The sequence below is a fragment of the Bubalus kerabau genome, chromosome 3 (genome assembly GCF_029407905.1).
Source record: "Bubalus kerabau isolate K-KA32 ecotype Philippines breed swamp buffalo chromosome 3, PCC_UOA_SB_1v2, whole genome shotgun sequence".
Taxonomy (NCBI): domain Eukaryota; kingdom Metazoa; phylum Chordata; class Mammalia; order Artiodactyla; family Bovidae; genus Bubalus; species Bubalus kerabau.
The window spans coordinates 51,563,760-51,580,296 of NC_073626.1; the positions used below are offsets into that span (position 1 = coordinate 51,563,760).

The 16,537-nt window shown below is 37.8% G+C and overlaps 1 protein-coding gene across 2 annotated transcripts in view; it reads left to right on the top strand.

Moving 5' to 3' along the window:
* The window catches only part of KHDRBS2 (KH RNA binding domain containing, signal transduction associated 2), a 703,180-nt gene that overhangs the window by 504,350 nt on the left and 182,293 nt on the right, over positions 1-16,537 (top strand). The window contains exon 8 of one of the 2 annotated variants that reach the window (XM_055571819.1): positions 5,690-5,706. The exons of the other annotated variant lie outside the window; for it this stretch is intronic. Within the exon in view, the coding sequence (XP_055427794.1) occupies positions 5,690-5,706 (17 nt within the window). The remainder of the gene's footprint in view (positions 1-5,689; positions 5,707-16,537) is intronic. 2 annotated transcript variants of the gene reach the window in all.

Sequence of the window (16,537 nt, forward strand, 5' to 3'; positions counted from 1 at the left end):
TTTTCACTATATTTATTCTTCCAATCCATGAACATGGTATATTTCTCCATCTATTAGTGTCCTCTTTGATTTCTTTCACCAGTGTTTTATAGTATTCTATATATAGGTCTTTAGTTTCTTTAGGTAGATATATTCCTAAGTATTTTATTCTTTCCATTGCAATGGTGAATGGAATAGTTTCCTTAATTTCTCTTTCTGTTTTCTCATTATTAGTGTATAGGAATGCAAGGAATTTCTGTGTGTTGATTTTATATCCTGCAACTTTACTGTAATCATTGATTAGTTCTAGTAATTTTCTGGTGGAGTCTTTAGGGTTTTCTATGTAGAGGATCATGTCATCTGCAAACAGTGAGAGCTTTACTTCTTCTTTTCCAATTTGGATTCCTTTTATTTCTTTTTCTGCCCTGATTGCTGTGGCCAAAACTTCCAAAACTATGTTGAATAGTAATGGTGAAAGTGGGCACCCTTGTCTTGTTCCTGACTTTAGGGGAAATGCTTTCAATTTTTCACCATTGAGGATAATGTTTGCTGTGGGTTTGTCATATATAGCTTTTATTATGTTGAGGTGTGTTCCTTCTATTCCTGCTTTCTGGAGAGTTTTTATCACAACTGGATGGTTGACTTTTGTCAAAGGCTTTCTCTGCATCTATTGAGATAATCATATGGTTTTTATTTTTCAATTTGTTAATGTGGTGTATTACATTGATTGATTTGCGGATGTTGAAGAATCCTTGCATCCCTGGGATCAAGCCCACTTGGTCATGGTGTATGATCTTTTTAATGTGTTGTTGGATTCTGATTGCTAGAATTTTGTTAAGGATTTTTGCATCTATGTTCATCAGTGATATTGGCCTGTAGTTTTCTTTTTTTGTGGGATCTTTGCAGGTTTTGATATTAGGGTGATGGTGGCCTCATAGAATGAGTTTGGAAGTTTACCTTCCTCTGCAATTTTCTGGAAGAGTTTGAGCAGGATAGGTGTTAGCTCTTCTCTAAATTTTTGGTAGAATTCAGCTTTGAAGCCATCTGGACCTGGGCTTTTGTTTGCTGGGAGATTTTTGATTACAGTTTCAATTTCCGTGCTTGTGATGGGTCTGTTAAGATTTTCTATTTCTTCCTGGTCCAGTTTTGGAAAGTTGTACTTTCTAAGAATTTGTCCATTTCTTCCATGTTGTCCATTTTATTGGCATATAATTGTTGATAGTAGTCTCTTATGATCCTTTGTATTTCTGTGTTGTCTGTTGTGATCTCTCCATTTTCATTTCTAATTTTATTGATTTGATTTTTCTCCCTTTGTTTCTTGATGAGTCTGGCTAATGGTTTGTCAATTTTATTTATCCTTTCAAAGAACCAGCTTTTGGCTTTGTTGATTTTTGCTATGGTCTTTTTTGTTTCTTTTGCATTTATTTCTGCCCTAATTTTTAAGATTTATTTCCTTCTACTAACCCTGGGGTTCTTCATTTCTTCCTTTTCTAGTTGCTTTAGGTGTAGGGTTAGGTTATTTATTTGACTTTTTTCTTGTTTCTTGAGGTATGGCTGTATTGCTATGAACTTTCCCCTTAGGACTGCTTTTAAAGTGTCCCATAGGTTTTGGGTTGTTGTTTTCATTTTCATTAATTTCTATGCAAATTTTGATTTCTTCTGTGATTTGTTGGTTATTCAGCAGCGTGTTGTTCAACCTCCATATGTTGGAATTTTTAATAGTTTTTCTCCTGTAATTGAGATCTTATCTTACTGCATTGTGGTCAGAAAAGATGCTTGGAATGATTTCAAGTTTTCTGAATTTACCAAGGCTAGATTTATGGCCCAGGATGTGATCTATCCTGCAGAAGGTTCCATGTGTAAATTTCTGAAGAGCATCACCTTCAGGCAAGAGTGGGATCTGAGTAAAACACACTGAATGGACTTTACTCATTAGCACCTGTTACATGGGTGTATGATGAGGTGTTTTTTGTTTACCCTGGAACTAGTATTTCAATGTTGGCTTGACATTCTGCTTCATTTCCTCCTGAATCTTGCTTCTATAAACCCTAGCTTCTATTTACTAACCCACAACACTATGTGCATTTTCACACCTCCTGCATTTGTTCTGTTTCTTTCTACTTTTCAAACATATACACACAAAGACTTACACATAAGTTCTACTCAACGTTCAGGTTCCCAACTCAGAATTTACACAAGCATTACTTTAACTGTGACACCTTAAAAAGTGATCCTGGGTGTAGTCTGCCTTTAATATAATTAATTACACACTTGACTATTTCTTCTGCTAGATTGTAAGTCCCACTGAGGACACTATATAGCTTATTCTCATTTATTTTCTATGTTATTTACAAACAAGCAGCCAATAAGAAGAATCAATTAAATGAATGACCATAATCAATCTAGTCAGTCACTTGAAAAAAGATGTGAAACCCAGTGAGGGGATAGAATGATGTGAAAGTCCCAAGAGGCTTTTATTTTATTTTATTTTTAAACTCTACATAATTGTATTAGTTTTGCCAAATATCAAAATGAATCTGCCACAGGTATACATGTGTTCCCCATCCTGAACCCTCCTCCCTCCTCCCTCCCCATACCATCCCTCTGGGTCGTCCCAGTGCACCAGCCCCAAGCATCCAGTATCGTGCATCGAACCTGGACTGGCAAGTCATTTCATACATGATCTTTTACATGTTTCAATGCCATTCTCCCAAATCTTCCCACCCTCTCCCTCTCCCACAGAATCCATAAGACTGTTCTATACATCAGTGTCTCTTTTGCTGTCTCGTACACAGGGTTATTGTTACCATCTTTCTAAATTCCATATATATGCGTTAGTGCTTTTAAACTGTGGCATTGGGAGTTCTGACTAGACTCCAGTACTAACTGGGGATGAGTGTGGTGGGTAAGGCTAGCCATCTGTGTGTAGGCTACTGCCCATCAAGTTGCCTCCATTATCCAGAGGTGTTTTACTCATTCCTTTAGACCTTCGGATTCATCTACATGAGGTGCCCATTGGGGTTGAGCTATGTATTCTAGTAAGACATCACTTTCTTTACCAGCATCAACCTTGTGATACAGGCACAAATAATAAAGAAGCAATTAAGCAAATATTTAGATTAAATACTGATCAGTTAAAATATTTTCTTAGTAGTAATTAATGATTTGGATAAAGGAGAAAAAAAAAGTATACCATTTAGATAGAAGGGACCTAAATCACATCAATTGATTGCTGATGTAAACTAGAGACTACTTTTGTGTTCATTTTGCCAGCTATGGCTTCCTTGGTAGCTCAGTTGATAAAGAATCCACCTGCAATGCTGGAGACACTGGTTTGATTCCTGGGTCAGGAAGATCCGCTGGAGAAGGGATAGGCTACCCACTCCAGTGTTCTTGGGCTTCCCTTGTGGCTCAGCTGGTAAAGAATCTCCCTGCAATGCAGGAGACCTGGGTTCGATTCCTGGGTTAGGACGATCCCCTGCAGGAGGAAAAGGCTACCCATTCCAGTATTCTAGCCTGGAGAATTCCATGGACTCTGTAGTCCATGGGGTCACAAAAAGTCAGACATGACTGAGTGACTTGGCCAGCTATTCTGTTTAAACAATATGAATTCTTACATAATGCTGACAAAAGTTTTAAATGAAGCACTTTGTGGAAATGGCTGTTAATTACTAGGTTTCTTAAAAGAAAATTATGTATCAGGATTTATTTTTGAGGACATTTAAACATGTTTTGTGCATATGTGTAATGAATGTTAGCTTCTATTTCTTTTTTTTTAATTTTTAAAAAAATTTTTAAATTAAATTTATTTGTTTTAATTAGAGGCTAATTACTTTACAATATTGTATTGGTTTTGCCATACATCAACATGAATCTTCCATGGATGTACACGTGTTCCCAATCCTGAACCCCCCTCCCACCTCCCTACCCATACCATCCCTCTGGGTCATCCCAGTGCACCAGCCCCAAGCTTCCTGTATCCTGCATCGAACCTCGACTGGCAATTCATTTCTTATATGATATTATACATGTTTCAATGGGTGGATGAAACTGGAGCCGATTATACAGAGTGAAGTAATCCAGAAAGAAAAACACCAATACAGTATACTAACTCATGTATATGGAATTTAGAAAGATGGTAATGATAACCCTGTATGGGAGACAGCAAAAGAGACACAGATGTATAGAACAGTCTTTTAGCTGCTATTTCTTATCTGAAAAAAAAAATCATACAAATGAATCAATTCCTCTGGTATTTAATATAAAGCAGCATTATAAAATCAAAGGCAATTTTCAAAAATTAAAAATTATCCCTTATCCTAAATTGCTTTCATTATTCCTTTTTTCCCCTGTGGAGGTTTTCATACATATAAGAGTTTATATCATTAATGTGCAGTTTAAAGAATAACATTATTCATAAAATAAATACATGGAAAACACAGAGACAAAAAAAATTAACGATTACAAGTCTGAATCTCCCCATACATCCCTATCTAATCACAGACCTTTCACATGTAATAGGCTGAACTGAATAGTAATCATCACCTTCCTTCTCTTTTGTCACTTATATATCAAAATAATGTGCTGTTTAGTTTTGTTTCTTTTTTTTTTTTTTTTTTGCTTTGTTTCTTTCTTTTTTTTATTTTTTTTAATTTTATTTTATTTTTAGACTTTACATAACTGTATTAGTTTTGCCAAATATCAAAATGAATCCGCCACAGGTATACATGTGTTCCCCATCCCGAACCCCCCTCCCTCCTCCCTCCCCATTCCATTCCTCTGGGTCGTCCCAGTGCACCAGCCCCAAGCAACCAGTATCGTGCATCTTTTTAAACTTTATATATCGACTATGCTTGTTCTTTTTTTTTTTATTTTATTTTATTTTTAAACTTTACATAATTGTATTAGTTTTGCCAAATATCAAAATGAATCCGCCACAGGTATACATGTGTTCCCCATCCTGAACCCTCCTCCCTCCCCATTCCATCCCTCTGGGTCGTCCCAGTGCCCCAGCCCCAAGCATCCAGTATCGTGCATCGAATCTGGACTGACAACTCGTCTCATACATGATATTTTACATGTTTCAGTGCCATTCTCCCAAGTCTTCCCACCCTCTCCCTCTCTCACAGAGTCCATAAGACTGTTCTATACAGCAAAAGAGACACTGATGTATAGAACAGTCTTATGCTTGTTCTTAATTTTAAAGTTTATTATATTGGTACAGGTAGCTATAGCTTGTTCATTTTCAGTGAGGAATATACCATAGTTTTTAAAATTCATTTGGATAGTTTCTCATTTTTTACTTTTATGAACATTCTTGTGCTTGTTTCCTGGGGCTGTGCCATAGGAAAAGAGAATGTTCAGTTTCTTGAGATATGTTATCCAATGTATTATTAGAGTCCTCATTACTCCACATTCTTTTCAATTAATTAAATAAATCAAATTTTATTGTGGTTTTATCTTGCATTTTTATGATTTGTTATATTTTCATATATTTATGCAGTTTTCTCTTTGGGGATGTGTTTGCATGATGTTTGCCTCTTTTGGGTTGTCTTTTGCATTTATTTTTAAGAATTCTTCCTATATATTCATATACATATATGTGTTAGTAACCTTTTGTCATTTATATTTATTTTTTAAATCATCCCCTGGTTTGTGGTTTTAACTGTTTTATCTTTTAACTCTTTTTTATGATGTTTGATCAATATAGGTTATTCTTTGAATGTGGTAGCATTTGTTAGTTTTTCTTTTACAGAAAGTGATTTTTGTGTCTTATATAAGAAATACTCTTCTATTTTAAACTAGTAAAAATTTTTCCATTAGATGTCTTTTGAAAGTGACATTGTTTTTCTTTCCCTATTGAATGACCAGAAACAGATGTTTTGTGTGGTATGTGAACAGCGTTTCATTTTTTTTCCTTCCATGATTACCAATTAAATCAGTGCAATATATTGAGCAGTCTGTTCTCATATATGCAAGTGTATGTATACAAACATGCAGATCTGTTTCCAAGTTCTCTGGTCCCTAGTTCTCTTTCTGCAAGTCTACACAACAGTGATTAATTTTCATAACTTTTTTTTTTTTTTTTTATTGAATCCTGATATCTAGTCACCCAAGTCCTCTTGTTCCCTCTTCAGGAACATCCTACACTACTCTGAGCCTGTTTTCCTTCATAAAAAAGCATTGATATATTATTTGGGAAGGAATTAATATCTTTATGAGATTGAGTTTCCAATTTCATTCAAAAAGCTTTATGTTTTTGTAAACAGTCTATTGTAAAGTTAAAAAATACAATTCAATAAATAAATAAAATAAAATGTTTCCCCCCTCCCCCCAAAAAATATATATATTTTAGGCTTCCATATTAAATGGTAAATTTTTAAAACATATTATTCTAAGATTTGTTTTTACCATAAAGCAGTTTAATTAAATCTTGTATATGAATATAATCTCCTATAATATTACAAAGCTTTTTGCTAATTCTAATAATGCGTCTGAAGATTCTTTGAGCCCAGAAATTTGGACCTGTGTGCATTATACTTAAAAAAAAAAACTATCAATATTTTAAAATTGCTCCCTTACAACACAGTTCAGTTCAGTTCAGTTCAGCCGCTCAGTCGTGTCCGACTCTTTGCGACCCCATGAATCGCAGCATGCCAGGCCTCCTTGTCCATCACCAACTTCCAGAGTTCACTCAGACTCACATCCATCGAGTCAGTGATGCCATCCAGCCATCTCATCCTCTGTCGTCCCCTTCTCCTCCGGCCCATCCCTCCCAGCAGCAGAGTCTTTTCCAATGAGTCAACTCTTCACATGAGGTGGCCAAAGTACTGGAGTTTCAGCTTTAGCATCATTCCCTCCAAAGAAATCCCAGGGCTGACCTCCTTCAGAATGGACTGGTTGGATTTCCTTGCAGTCCAAGGGACTCTCAAGAGTCTTCTCCAACGCCACAGTTCAAAAGCATCAATTCCTCGGGGCTCAGCTTTCTTCACAGTCCAACTCTCACATCCATGCATGACTACTGGGAAAACCATAGCCTTGACTAGACAGACCTTTGTTGGCAAAGTAATGTCTCTGCTTTTGAATATGCTATCTAGGTTGGTCATAACTTTCCTTCCAAGGAGTAAGCGTCTTTTAATTTCATGGCTGCAGTCACCATCTGCAGTGATTTTGGAGCCCCAAAAAATAAAGTCTGACACTGTTTCCACTGTTTCCCCATCTATTTCCCATTCATTGATGACACAGAATTAACAAATTCCTATGAACCTCTCAAATCCTAGACTACTTTCCAGTAATTTTTCACTTTATTTCTGAATTATTCATGCTTCCTTACTCTCAAAATATAAGATAAATTTCCGGCCTAAAATGCATTCCTTAGAAGCTAATTTTGTCCGTTCTTAATAGTAATTCTCTAAGTTTTTAACCTGTCTAATATGTTTTCAATTTTACCCTTGTTCACTGAAAGATAGTTTCACTGGACATAGAAGTCTGAGTCACCAAATATTTTCTTTCATTATGTTGAAGATATTCACCTTGCTTTCATGGTTGTTATTCAGAAATCAGCCTTGACTAATAGAGAACCCATTTATCTCTGGTTTCTTTTAAGACTTTCTCTTCATCTTTGATATACTACTGTTTTTACCCTGAAATGCCTAAGTATGGATGTATTTTTATGTATTCTTTAGATTTTTTAGACTTACTAAATTTGTGGGCTAGGTTTTTCAACAATTCTAGAAGCTCTTATAATTTCAAAACTGCCCTTTTATATTCCATTTGTTATGTTATTGTCAAACATTGATTATACCAGAATTTTTTTCATTTTTTTCCTTTTCCTCTCATCTGCATGAATGAGATCTCATCTCATTTCTCAGATCTTTCTTCCATGTTACTTTATTTAATCTGATATTTGATTACTTTAATAGTTATATCTTTAACTTATATTTTGTGTTTCAATCCAATCACATTCTACAGCCTCCTACTTCTTCTCAGTTACCCATTTCTATTTATGTAAATGTATTGAACACACCTGGAGAAGGGAATAGCACCCTACTCCAGTACTCGTGCCTGGAAAATCCCATGGGCGGAGGAGCTTGGTAGGCTGCAGTCCATGGGGTCGCGAAGAGTTGGACACGACGGAGCAACTTCACTTTCACTTTTCACTTTCATGCATTGGAGAAGGAAACGGCAACCCACTCCATTGTTCTTGCCTGGAGAACCCCAGGGACGGGGGAGCCTGGTGGGCTGCCGTCTATGGGGTCGCACAGAGTTGGACATGACTGAAGCGACTTAGCAGCAGCAGCAGCATTGAACACATCTCCATCCTTTCTGCAGTTCTGATACCTGAAGTTTTTCTGAACATCATTCTGAGCTTTGATGTCTGTGTTGGTTCATACTTGAGATGGCTTGTTTCATGATGAAGTGTGAGCTCAGAGCCATTGGAACTACACTGAGGCCAGAAGTGCTTCCCAGGCTTGTGGGAGCACTGCCAAACAGAACCATTTAACCAAATCTGGGACTTAAAAGATTTTGAGTCAGTTGATATTATGAGTATAGTCCCAAATCCTATATGAATGGAAGGGTTTTTTGTTTGTTTGTTTGTCAGTTTTACTCAAAGATCTTTTCAGGAAGGTATTTGCATTGGTTTTCTCTGTTAGGTGATTTTTCCCTTATTACCCAATAAAGTGTCATCTTTAAAAGGGTTCCAACATTTTGTGAGTTAGAAAAATTTTTGTTTTAACCTGATTTTGGCCTTTCTACCACTCCAGTACTCTAGTCTGGAAAATCCCATGGATGGAGGAGCCTGTTAGGCTGCAATCCATAAGGTTGCTAAGAGTCAGACACGACTGAGCAACTTCACTTTCACTTTTCACTTTCATGCATTGGAGAAGGAAATGGCAACCCACTCCAGTGTTCTTGCCTGGAGAATCCCAGGGACAGGGGAGCCTGGTGGGCTGCCATCTATGGGGTCGCACAGAGTCGGACATGACTGAAGCGACTTAGCAGCAGCAGCAGCAACAGTGCTAAAAGTTACTGTATTTCCTATCGATGCATGTATGCAGACTATTAAAAATCAAGCATTAGGCAGCATGTATAAGTAGATAGTCCAGGGGAAAAGTTTGGCCATAGTGTTTTGAGGTTTTGTTTTGTTTTTTAATGAATGAAAGATTCTTTAAATTCTGTAGTGCTTTAAAATTTTCAAAAGTTTCACACACACAATTTCATATAATTCTATAATAAAACTATTTGCCCCTACGCCTACTTTACCCCTCTCCCCTTCCCACCCCCAGTGGTAACTACTAGGTTTGCTGTCTATATTTGTGAGTCTACTTCTTTTTTTTTTCCCCCTTATTCACTAGTTTGTTGTATTTGTTTAGATTCTACACATAAGTGACATCATACACTATTTATCTTTCTCTGTCTGACTTATTTCACTCAACATAATGCCCTCCAAGTCCATCTACATTGCTGAAAATGGCATTATTTTGTTCTTTTTGTGACTGAATAATATTCCATAGTATATATGCACTACATCTTCTTTATCTATTCATCTGTTGATGGGCGCCTAGGTTGCTTCCATACCTGTGGGCACAGAACTTTCTCACTTTTCTGAAATCCCATTTTCTAACTATTTGGGGCTCCTTTATTTTTACATATGCTCACCTATATAATTTAAAAATACAGATTTTAAAATAGGGGCTTTCCATGAGACTCATTGGTAAAGCAATGGCCTGCAGTGTAGAAGACTCAGGTTTGATCCTTGGGTCAGGAAGATCCCCTGGAGGAGGAAATGGCAACCCACTTCAGTATTCTTGCCTGGGAAATCCCATGGACAAAGAAACCTTCTAGGTTATAGTCCATGGAATCATGCAGAGTTGGGCACTACTTAGCAACTAAACACACACACATATGCACATTTTAAAATATATTTTGTTCCTCATGTTTAGGTCTAAAAAGCTTTTCTGAATTTCTCATGCATAGTACCCAGGATCCAAAAGACAAAAGCTCTCTAAAAACTTTTTTGAAGTCTTTATACACATCCATACATAATTTTAAATGTATCAGATCAGATCAGATCAGTCACTCAGTCGTGTCCGACTCTTTGTGACCCTATGAATGGCAGCACGCCAGGCCTCCCTGTTCATCACCAACTCCTGGAGTTCACTCAGACTCATGTCTATTGGGTCAGTGATGCCATCCAGCCATCTCATCCTCTGTCGTCCCCTTCTCCTCTTACCCCCAACCCCTCCCAGCATCAGAGTCTTTTCCAATGAGTCACTCTTCCCATGAGGTGGCCAAAGTACTGGAGTTTCAGCTTTAGCATCATTCCTTCCAAAGAAATCCCAGGGCTGATCTCCTTCAGAATGGACTGGTTGGATCTCCTTGCAGTCCAAGGGACTCTCAAGAGTCCTCTCCAACACCACAGTTCAAAAGCCTCAGTTCTTCGGTGCTCAGCCTTCTTCACCGTCCAACTCTCACATCCATACATGACCACAGGAAAAACCATAGCCTTGACTAGACGAACCTTTGTTGGCAAAGTAATGTCTCTGCTTTTGAATATGCTATCTAGGTTGGTCATAACTTTCCTTCCAAGGAGTAAGCGTCTTTTAATTTCATGGCTGCAGTCACCGTCTGTAGTGATTTTGGAGCCCAAAAAAAAAATAGTCTGACACTGTTTCCACTGTTTCCCCATCTATTTCCCATGAAGTGATGGGACCGGATGCCATGATCTTCATTTTCTGAATGTTGAGCTTTAAGCCAACTTTTTCCCTCTCCACTTTCACTTTCATCAAGAGGCTTTTTAGTTCCTCTTCACTTTCTGCCATAAGGGTGGTGTCATCTGTATATCTGAGGTTATTGATATTTCTCCCAGCAATCTCTATTCCAGCTTGTGTTTCTTCCAGCCCAGCGTTTCTCATGATGTATTCTGCATATAATTTAAATAAACAGGGTGACAATATACAGCCTTGACGAACTCCTTTTCCTATTTGAAACCAGCCTGTTGTTTCATGTCCAGTTCTAACTTATGCTTCCTGACCTGCATACAAATTTCTCAAGAGGCAGATCAGGTGGTCTGGTATTCCTATCTCTTTCAGAATTTTCCACAGTTTATTGTGATCCACACAGTCAAAGGCTTTGGCATAGTCAATAAAGCAGAAATAGATGTTTTTCTGGAACTCTCTTGCTTTTTCCATGATCCAGAAGATGTTGGCAATTTTATCTCTTGTTCCTCTGCCTTTTCTAAAACAAGCTTGAACATCAGAAATTTCATGGTTCACATATTGCAGAAGCCTGGCTTAGAGAATTTTGAGCATTACTTTACTAGCGTGTGAGATGAGTGCAATTGTGCAGTAGTTTGAGCATTCTTTGGCATTGCCTTTCTTTGGGATTGGAATGAAAACTGACCTTTTCCAGTCCTGTGGCCACTGCCCAGTTTTCCAAATTTGCTGGCATATTGAGTGCAGCACTTTCACAGCATCATCTTTCAGGATTTGGAATAGCTTAACTGGGATTCTATCACCTCCACTAGCTTTGTTCATAGTGATGCTTTCTAAGGCCCACTTGACTTCACATTCCAGGATGTCTGGCTCTAGGTCAGTGATCACACCATCGTGATTATCTGGGTCGTGAAGATCTTTTTTGTACAGTTCTTCTGTGTATTCTTGCCATCTCTTCTTAATATCTTCTGCTTCTGTTAGGTCCATACCATTTCTGTCCTTTATTGAGCCCATCTTTGCATGAAATGTTCCTTTGGTATCTCTGATTTTCTTGAAGAGATCCCCAGTCTTTCCCATTCTGTTGTTTTCCTCTATTTCTTTGCATTGATCGCTGAAGAAGGCTTTCTTATGTCTTCCTGCTATTCTTTGGAACTCTGCATTCAGATGTTTATATATTTCCTTTTCTCCTTTGCATTTTGCTTCTCTTCTTTTCACAGCTATTTGTAAGGCCTCCCCAGACAGCCATTTTCCTTTTTTGCATTTATTTTCCATGGGAATGGTCTTGATCCTTGTCTCCTGTACAATGTCATGAACCTCATTCCATAGTTCATCAGGCACTCTATCTACCAGATCTAGGCCTTTAAATGTATACATTACAATATATATTATGAGTTGAATACTGAGCAAATATACTATATCATTTGCATAGGTTCTTGGAGAATCTGGTAACCATACAGCTCTTATGTAAAAACTGGCTGTTATATATTGTATTACAAAGTTAGTAATTTAAAAAAATGATAAAAGTAGAAAATGAAATAAGAAGATTCAATATTAACTCATATAGTCCCTTATGAGTAAATTTAGCCCTTATACATTATAAAGAAACAAAAACTTTATATACCATCACATCAAAAACACACAAGTTTTGCTTTTTTTTTTTTAATGGAAAGTAAGATTTTTGGAAGTGAAACATTAAGTCTCTCAAATACAAACAGCTGTTAATGTAATGTAGAATAGAAAGTATGAATAAATGCTTCTGAAGTGCTCATTCAGTTGTTCCAGAGATTTAAAAAAAAAAAAAAAAAAAACAATCAACCAAATAAGTCTGGTTGTTTGACAATCTGACAGTGAAAAGTCCATGTCATGTTGTATACCAAGAATTTCAATATACCAAGAATTTCAAAGCATTACAGGGAGCAAGAGTTGCTATAAATGATTTATAATCACATCAACATTACCCTGCTTGAGATTTATGAGATCATACTATTCAATCAATTGTAAAACTACATGTATGTAAGTAGCCTGGGGTTCAGTCTGGGGTTGGGTAAACTAACCTGCGGTATGTTACTAACATGTTTTTTACTTAAAGGTGCTGTGGCAATTTCAATTGTCTTTTTTTTTTAATGTAATAAACAGTTGTATTTTCCTTTATCCATGGAAAGATTGATTATAGATTCTATGAGGCTCCAGAGAAAATCATACTCTTATACCAGTCTTGATTTTTTTTTTCTTTCTTTGCTATGCATACCCATTCCTTATTATGAATGCTAGTTGATAATTTTTGAAAATTGTAAAGCTTTAATTATAGTTAAATGATGTAAATGATGACATACAAAAACATACACCATGAAAATGTCATGGGAATTTAGAGAAAAATCTAATCATTCTTTTAACCTATATACTGAAAGTTATATTTTCAAATTTGTCTTAATTTATGTAGTCATTTCACTTCATAAACTGAAATGAATATACTATTATATCCAAGACTAATCTGGCATATATTTTCCATATATTTATGAAATACATAGTTAGAATATTACTGGAGTCCATTCAGTTCAGTTCAGTTCAGTTCATTTCAGTCACTCAGTCGTGTCCAACTCTTTGCGACCCCATGAATCACAGCACTCCAGGCCTCCCTATCCACCACCAACTCCCAGAGTTTACCCAAACTCATGTCCATTGAGTCGGTGATGCCATCCAGCCATCTCATCCTCTGTCATCAGCTTCTCCTCCTTCCCCCAATCCCTCCCAGCATCAGGGTCTTTTCCAGTGAGTCAACTCTTTGCATGAGGTGGCCAAGTACTGGAGTTTCAGCCTTAGTATCAGTCCTTCCAATGAACACCCAGGACTGATCTCCTTTAGAATGGACTGATTGGATCTCCTTGCAGTCCAAGGGACTCTCAAGAGTCTTCTCCAACACCACAGTTCAAAAGCATCAATTCTTCAGCACTCAGCTTTCTTCACAGTTCAACTCTCACATCCATACATGACCACTGGAAAAACCATAGCCTTGACTAGATGGACATTTGTAGGCAAAGTAATGTCTCTGCTTTTTAATGTGCTATCTAGGTTGGTCATAACTTTCCTCCCAAGGAGTAAGCATCTTTTAATTTCATGGCTTCAATCACCATCTACAGTGATTTTGGACCCCAAACAAATAAAGTCTGGAGTCCATTAAGTCCATTTTTAAGTCCACCTTAAAAATAAGGTGGGGGAGGCAAATCCAGGAAGGCCAGTTACTTAATTAAAGTCTAATTTATACTATTATCATTACTGAAATTACAATGAGTGAGTGAGTGAAAGTTGTTCAGTGGTGTCCAGCTCTTTGAGACACCATGGATTGTAGCCCACCAAGCTCCTCTGCCCATGGAGTTATCCAGGCAAGAATACTAGAGTGGTTTGCTATTCTCTTCTCCAGGGGATCTTCCCGACTCAGGGATCAAACCCAGGACTCCTGTATTGCAGGTAGATTCTTTACCATCTGAGCCACCAGGGAAGCCTGAAATTACTATGTCGTATTATTAAATGTGTCCAAAGCAAGTTTAGAGCTGTACTCATCAACACAATATTTGACGGGACTTGCCACTCATGATTGTTCTCATATTCTGGACAGAAAAACTATGAAAAAACACAGGATGAACAGCCACTATATTGTATTGCTGGCCTTGCTCAGAAATTCTAGGAGTGTTCCTTGACCTTTTAAAGCACCTGCAAGCCTTAAAAAGCACTGCTGTTGAGGTCTCAGCAGAAAATACACCCATACTCCTAGGGGGAAACATAAGGGAAAAACACAATTGTTTTACAAAACAGCACAATAACTCAGTAACCTGGGAAAGAATCTCCTAAATCTATCTTCTAACCGAAGAGGCAAAAGGAAAGCTTTAAAATAAAACTTACATCTAAAATAAGAAATAGCACAAAATTATCTTTCAGAATAAAGTGACTGTAACATGGGCTTCATGGGCTTTTCATTATACCCCACAATATTCTTCTATTTTCAGATAAAACCATGAGATTTAAAGCATATATATAAAGATTGGGGGACTTCCTTCAAATTCAGTCATCTGTCCTGGGTAAAAATAAGTATGTGATATAGAAGCAAAAATCAAGGTGGATTAGCAGGGCAACAGACTAGCAACCAGGTTGGGGCTGAATCAGCATTATCTGCTCTCAACCGCACCAGCCGTGAAGCTCAGACATTAAAGCATGAACACGTGTGTCAGGGATCCCACTGTGGACCATTAATGTAATAAAGGGGCAGGGAAGGAGAGGCACAGAGAAATTAAAATACAAAATAGAGAATGAAAGTACAAAGTGAAAATTTAACATCAGACATGAGAGAGGTGGGAAAAATCAACTGGATTAAAAACTCACTATACACACCACCTCATGCGAAGAGTTGACTCATTGGAAAAGACTGATGCTGGGAGGGATTGGGGTCAGGAGGAGAAGGGGACGACAGAGGATGAGATGGCTGGATGGCATCACCGACTCGATGGACATGAGTTTGAGTAAACTCCGGGAGATGGTGATGGAAAGGGAGGCCTGGCATGCTGCGATTCATGGGGTTGCAAAGAGTCGGACACTACTGAGGACTGAACTGAACTGAACTTATACACACGTAAAGGGAAAAGGAAGTGAGACTGGAATTAGAAGGTGGTGGCAGGTATAGCTCAGACTGAACATGAGAATAGTAAAGTTGCTCTTAGTTTTTGTTCTGATAAAAATCAGAGCTGGAGACAAAGAGTTGGGTAGAGATGGTTTATTTAAAAGGATATAAGTGAGGTAGCTCATCCAATAGCCAAAATTTAAGGAGTAGTCTGATTGAAATCACTGCAGACGGTGACTGCAGCCATGAAATCAAAAGACACTTGCTCCTTGGAAGAAAAGCTATGAAACCTAGACAGCATATTAAAAAGCAGAGAAATTCTGGCTTACTTCACGGTGCATAATAGGCTCCAATTTCATCCACCTCATTAGAACTGATTCAATTAGATTCTTTTTAGTGGCTGAGTAATACTCCATTGTGTATATGCACCACAGCTTTCTTATCCATTCATCTGCTGATGGACATCTAGGTTGCTTCCATGTCCTGGCTATTATAAACACTGCTGTGATGAACATTGGGGTACATATGTCTCTTTCAATTCTGGTTTCCTCGGTGTGTATGCCCAGCAGTGGGATTGCTGGGTCATAAGACAGTTCTATTTCCAGGTTTTTAAGGAATCTCCACACTGTTCTCCATAGTGGCTGTACTAGTTTGCATTCCCACCAACAGTGTAACAGGGTTCCCAATCACCAGTCCAGGTTCCATACATTATACAGGATGCTCGGAGCTGGTGCACTGGGATGACCCAGAGGGATGGTATGGGGAGGGTGGTGGGAGAGGGGTTCAGGATTGGGAACACGTGTACACCCATGGCAGATTCATGTTGATGTATGGCAAAACCAATACAATATTGTAAAGTAATAAAAAAAAAAAAAAAAAAAGCAAAGACATTACTTTGCCAACAAAGGTCCATCTAGTCAAGGCTATGGTTTTTCCAATAGCCATGTATGGATGTGAATGTTGGACTATAAAGAAATCTGAACACCAAAGAATTGATGCTTTTGAACTGTGGTGCTGGAGAAGACTCTTGAGAGTCCCTTGGACTGCAAGGAGATCCAACCAGTCCATCCTAAAGGAGATCAGTCCTGAATATTCATTGGAAGGACTGATGATGAAGCTGAAACTCCAGTACTTTGGCACCTGATGCAAAGAGCTGACTCACTGGAAAAGACCCTGATTCTGGGAAAGATTGAAGGCAGGAGGAGAAAGGGACGACAGAGATGAGACGGTTGGA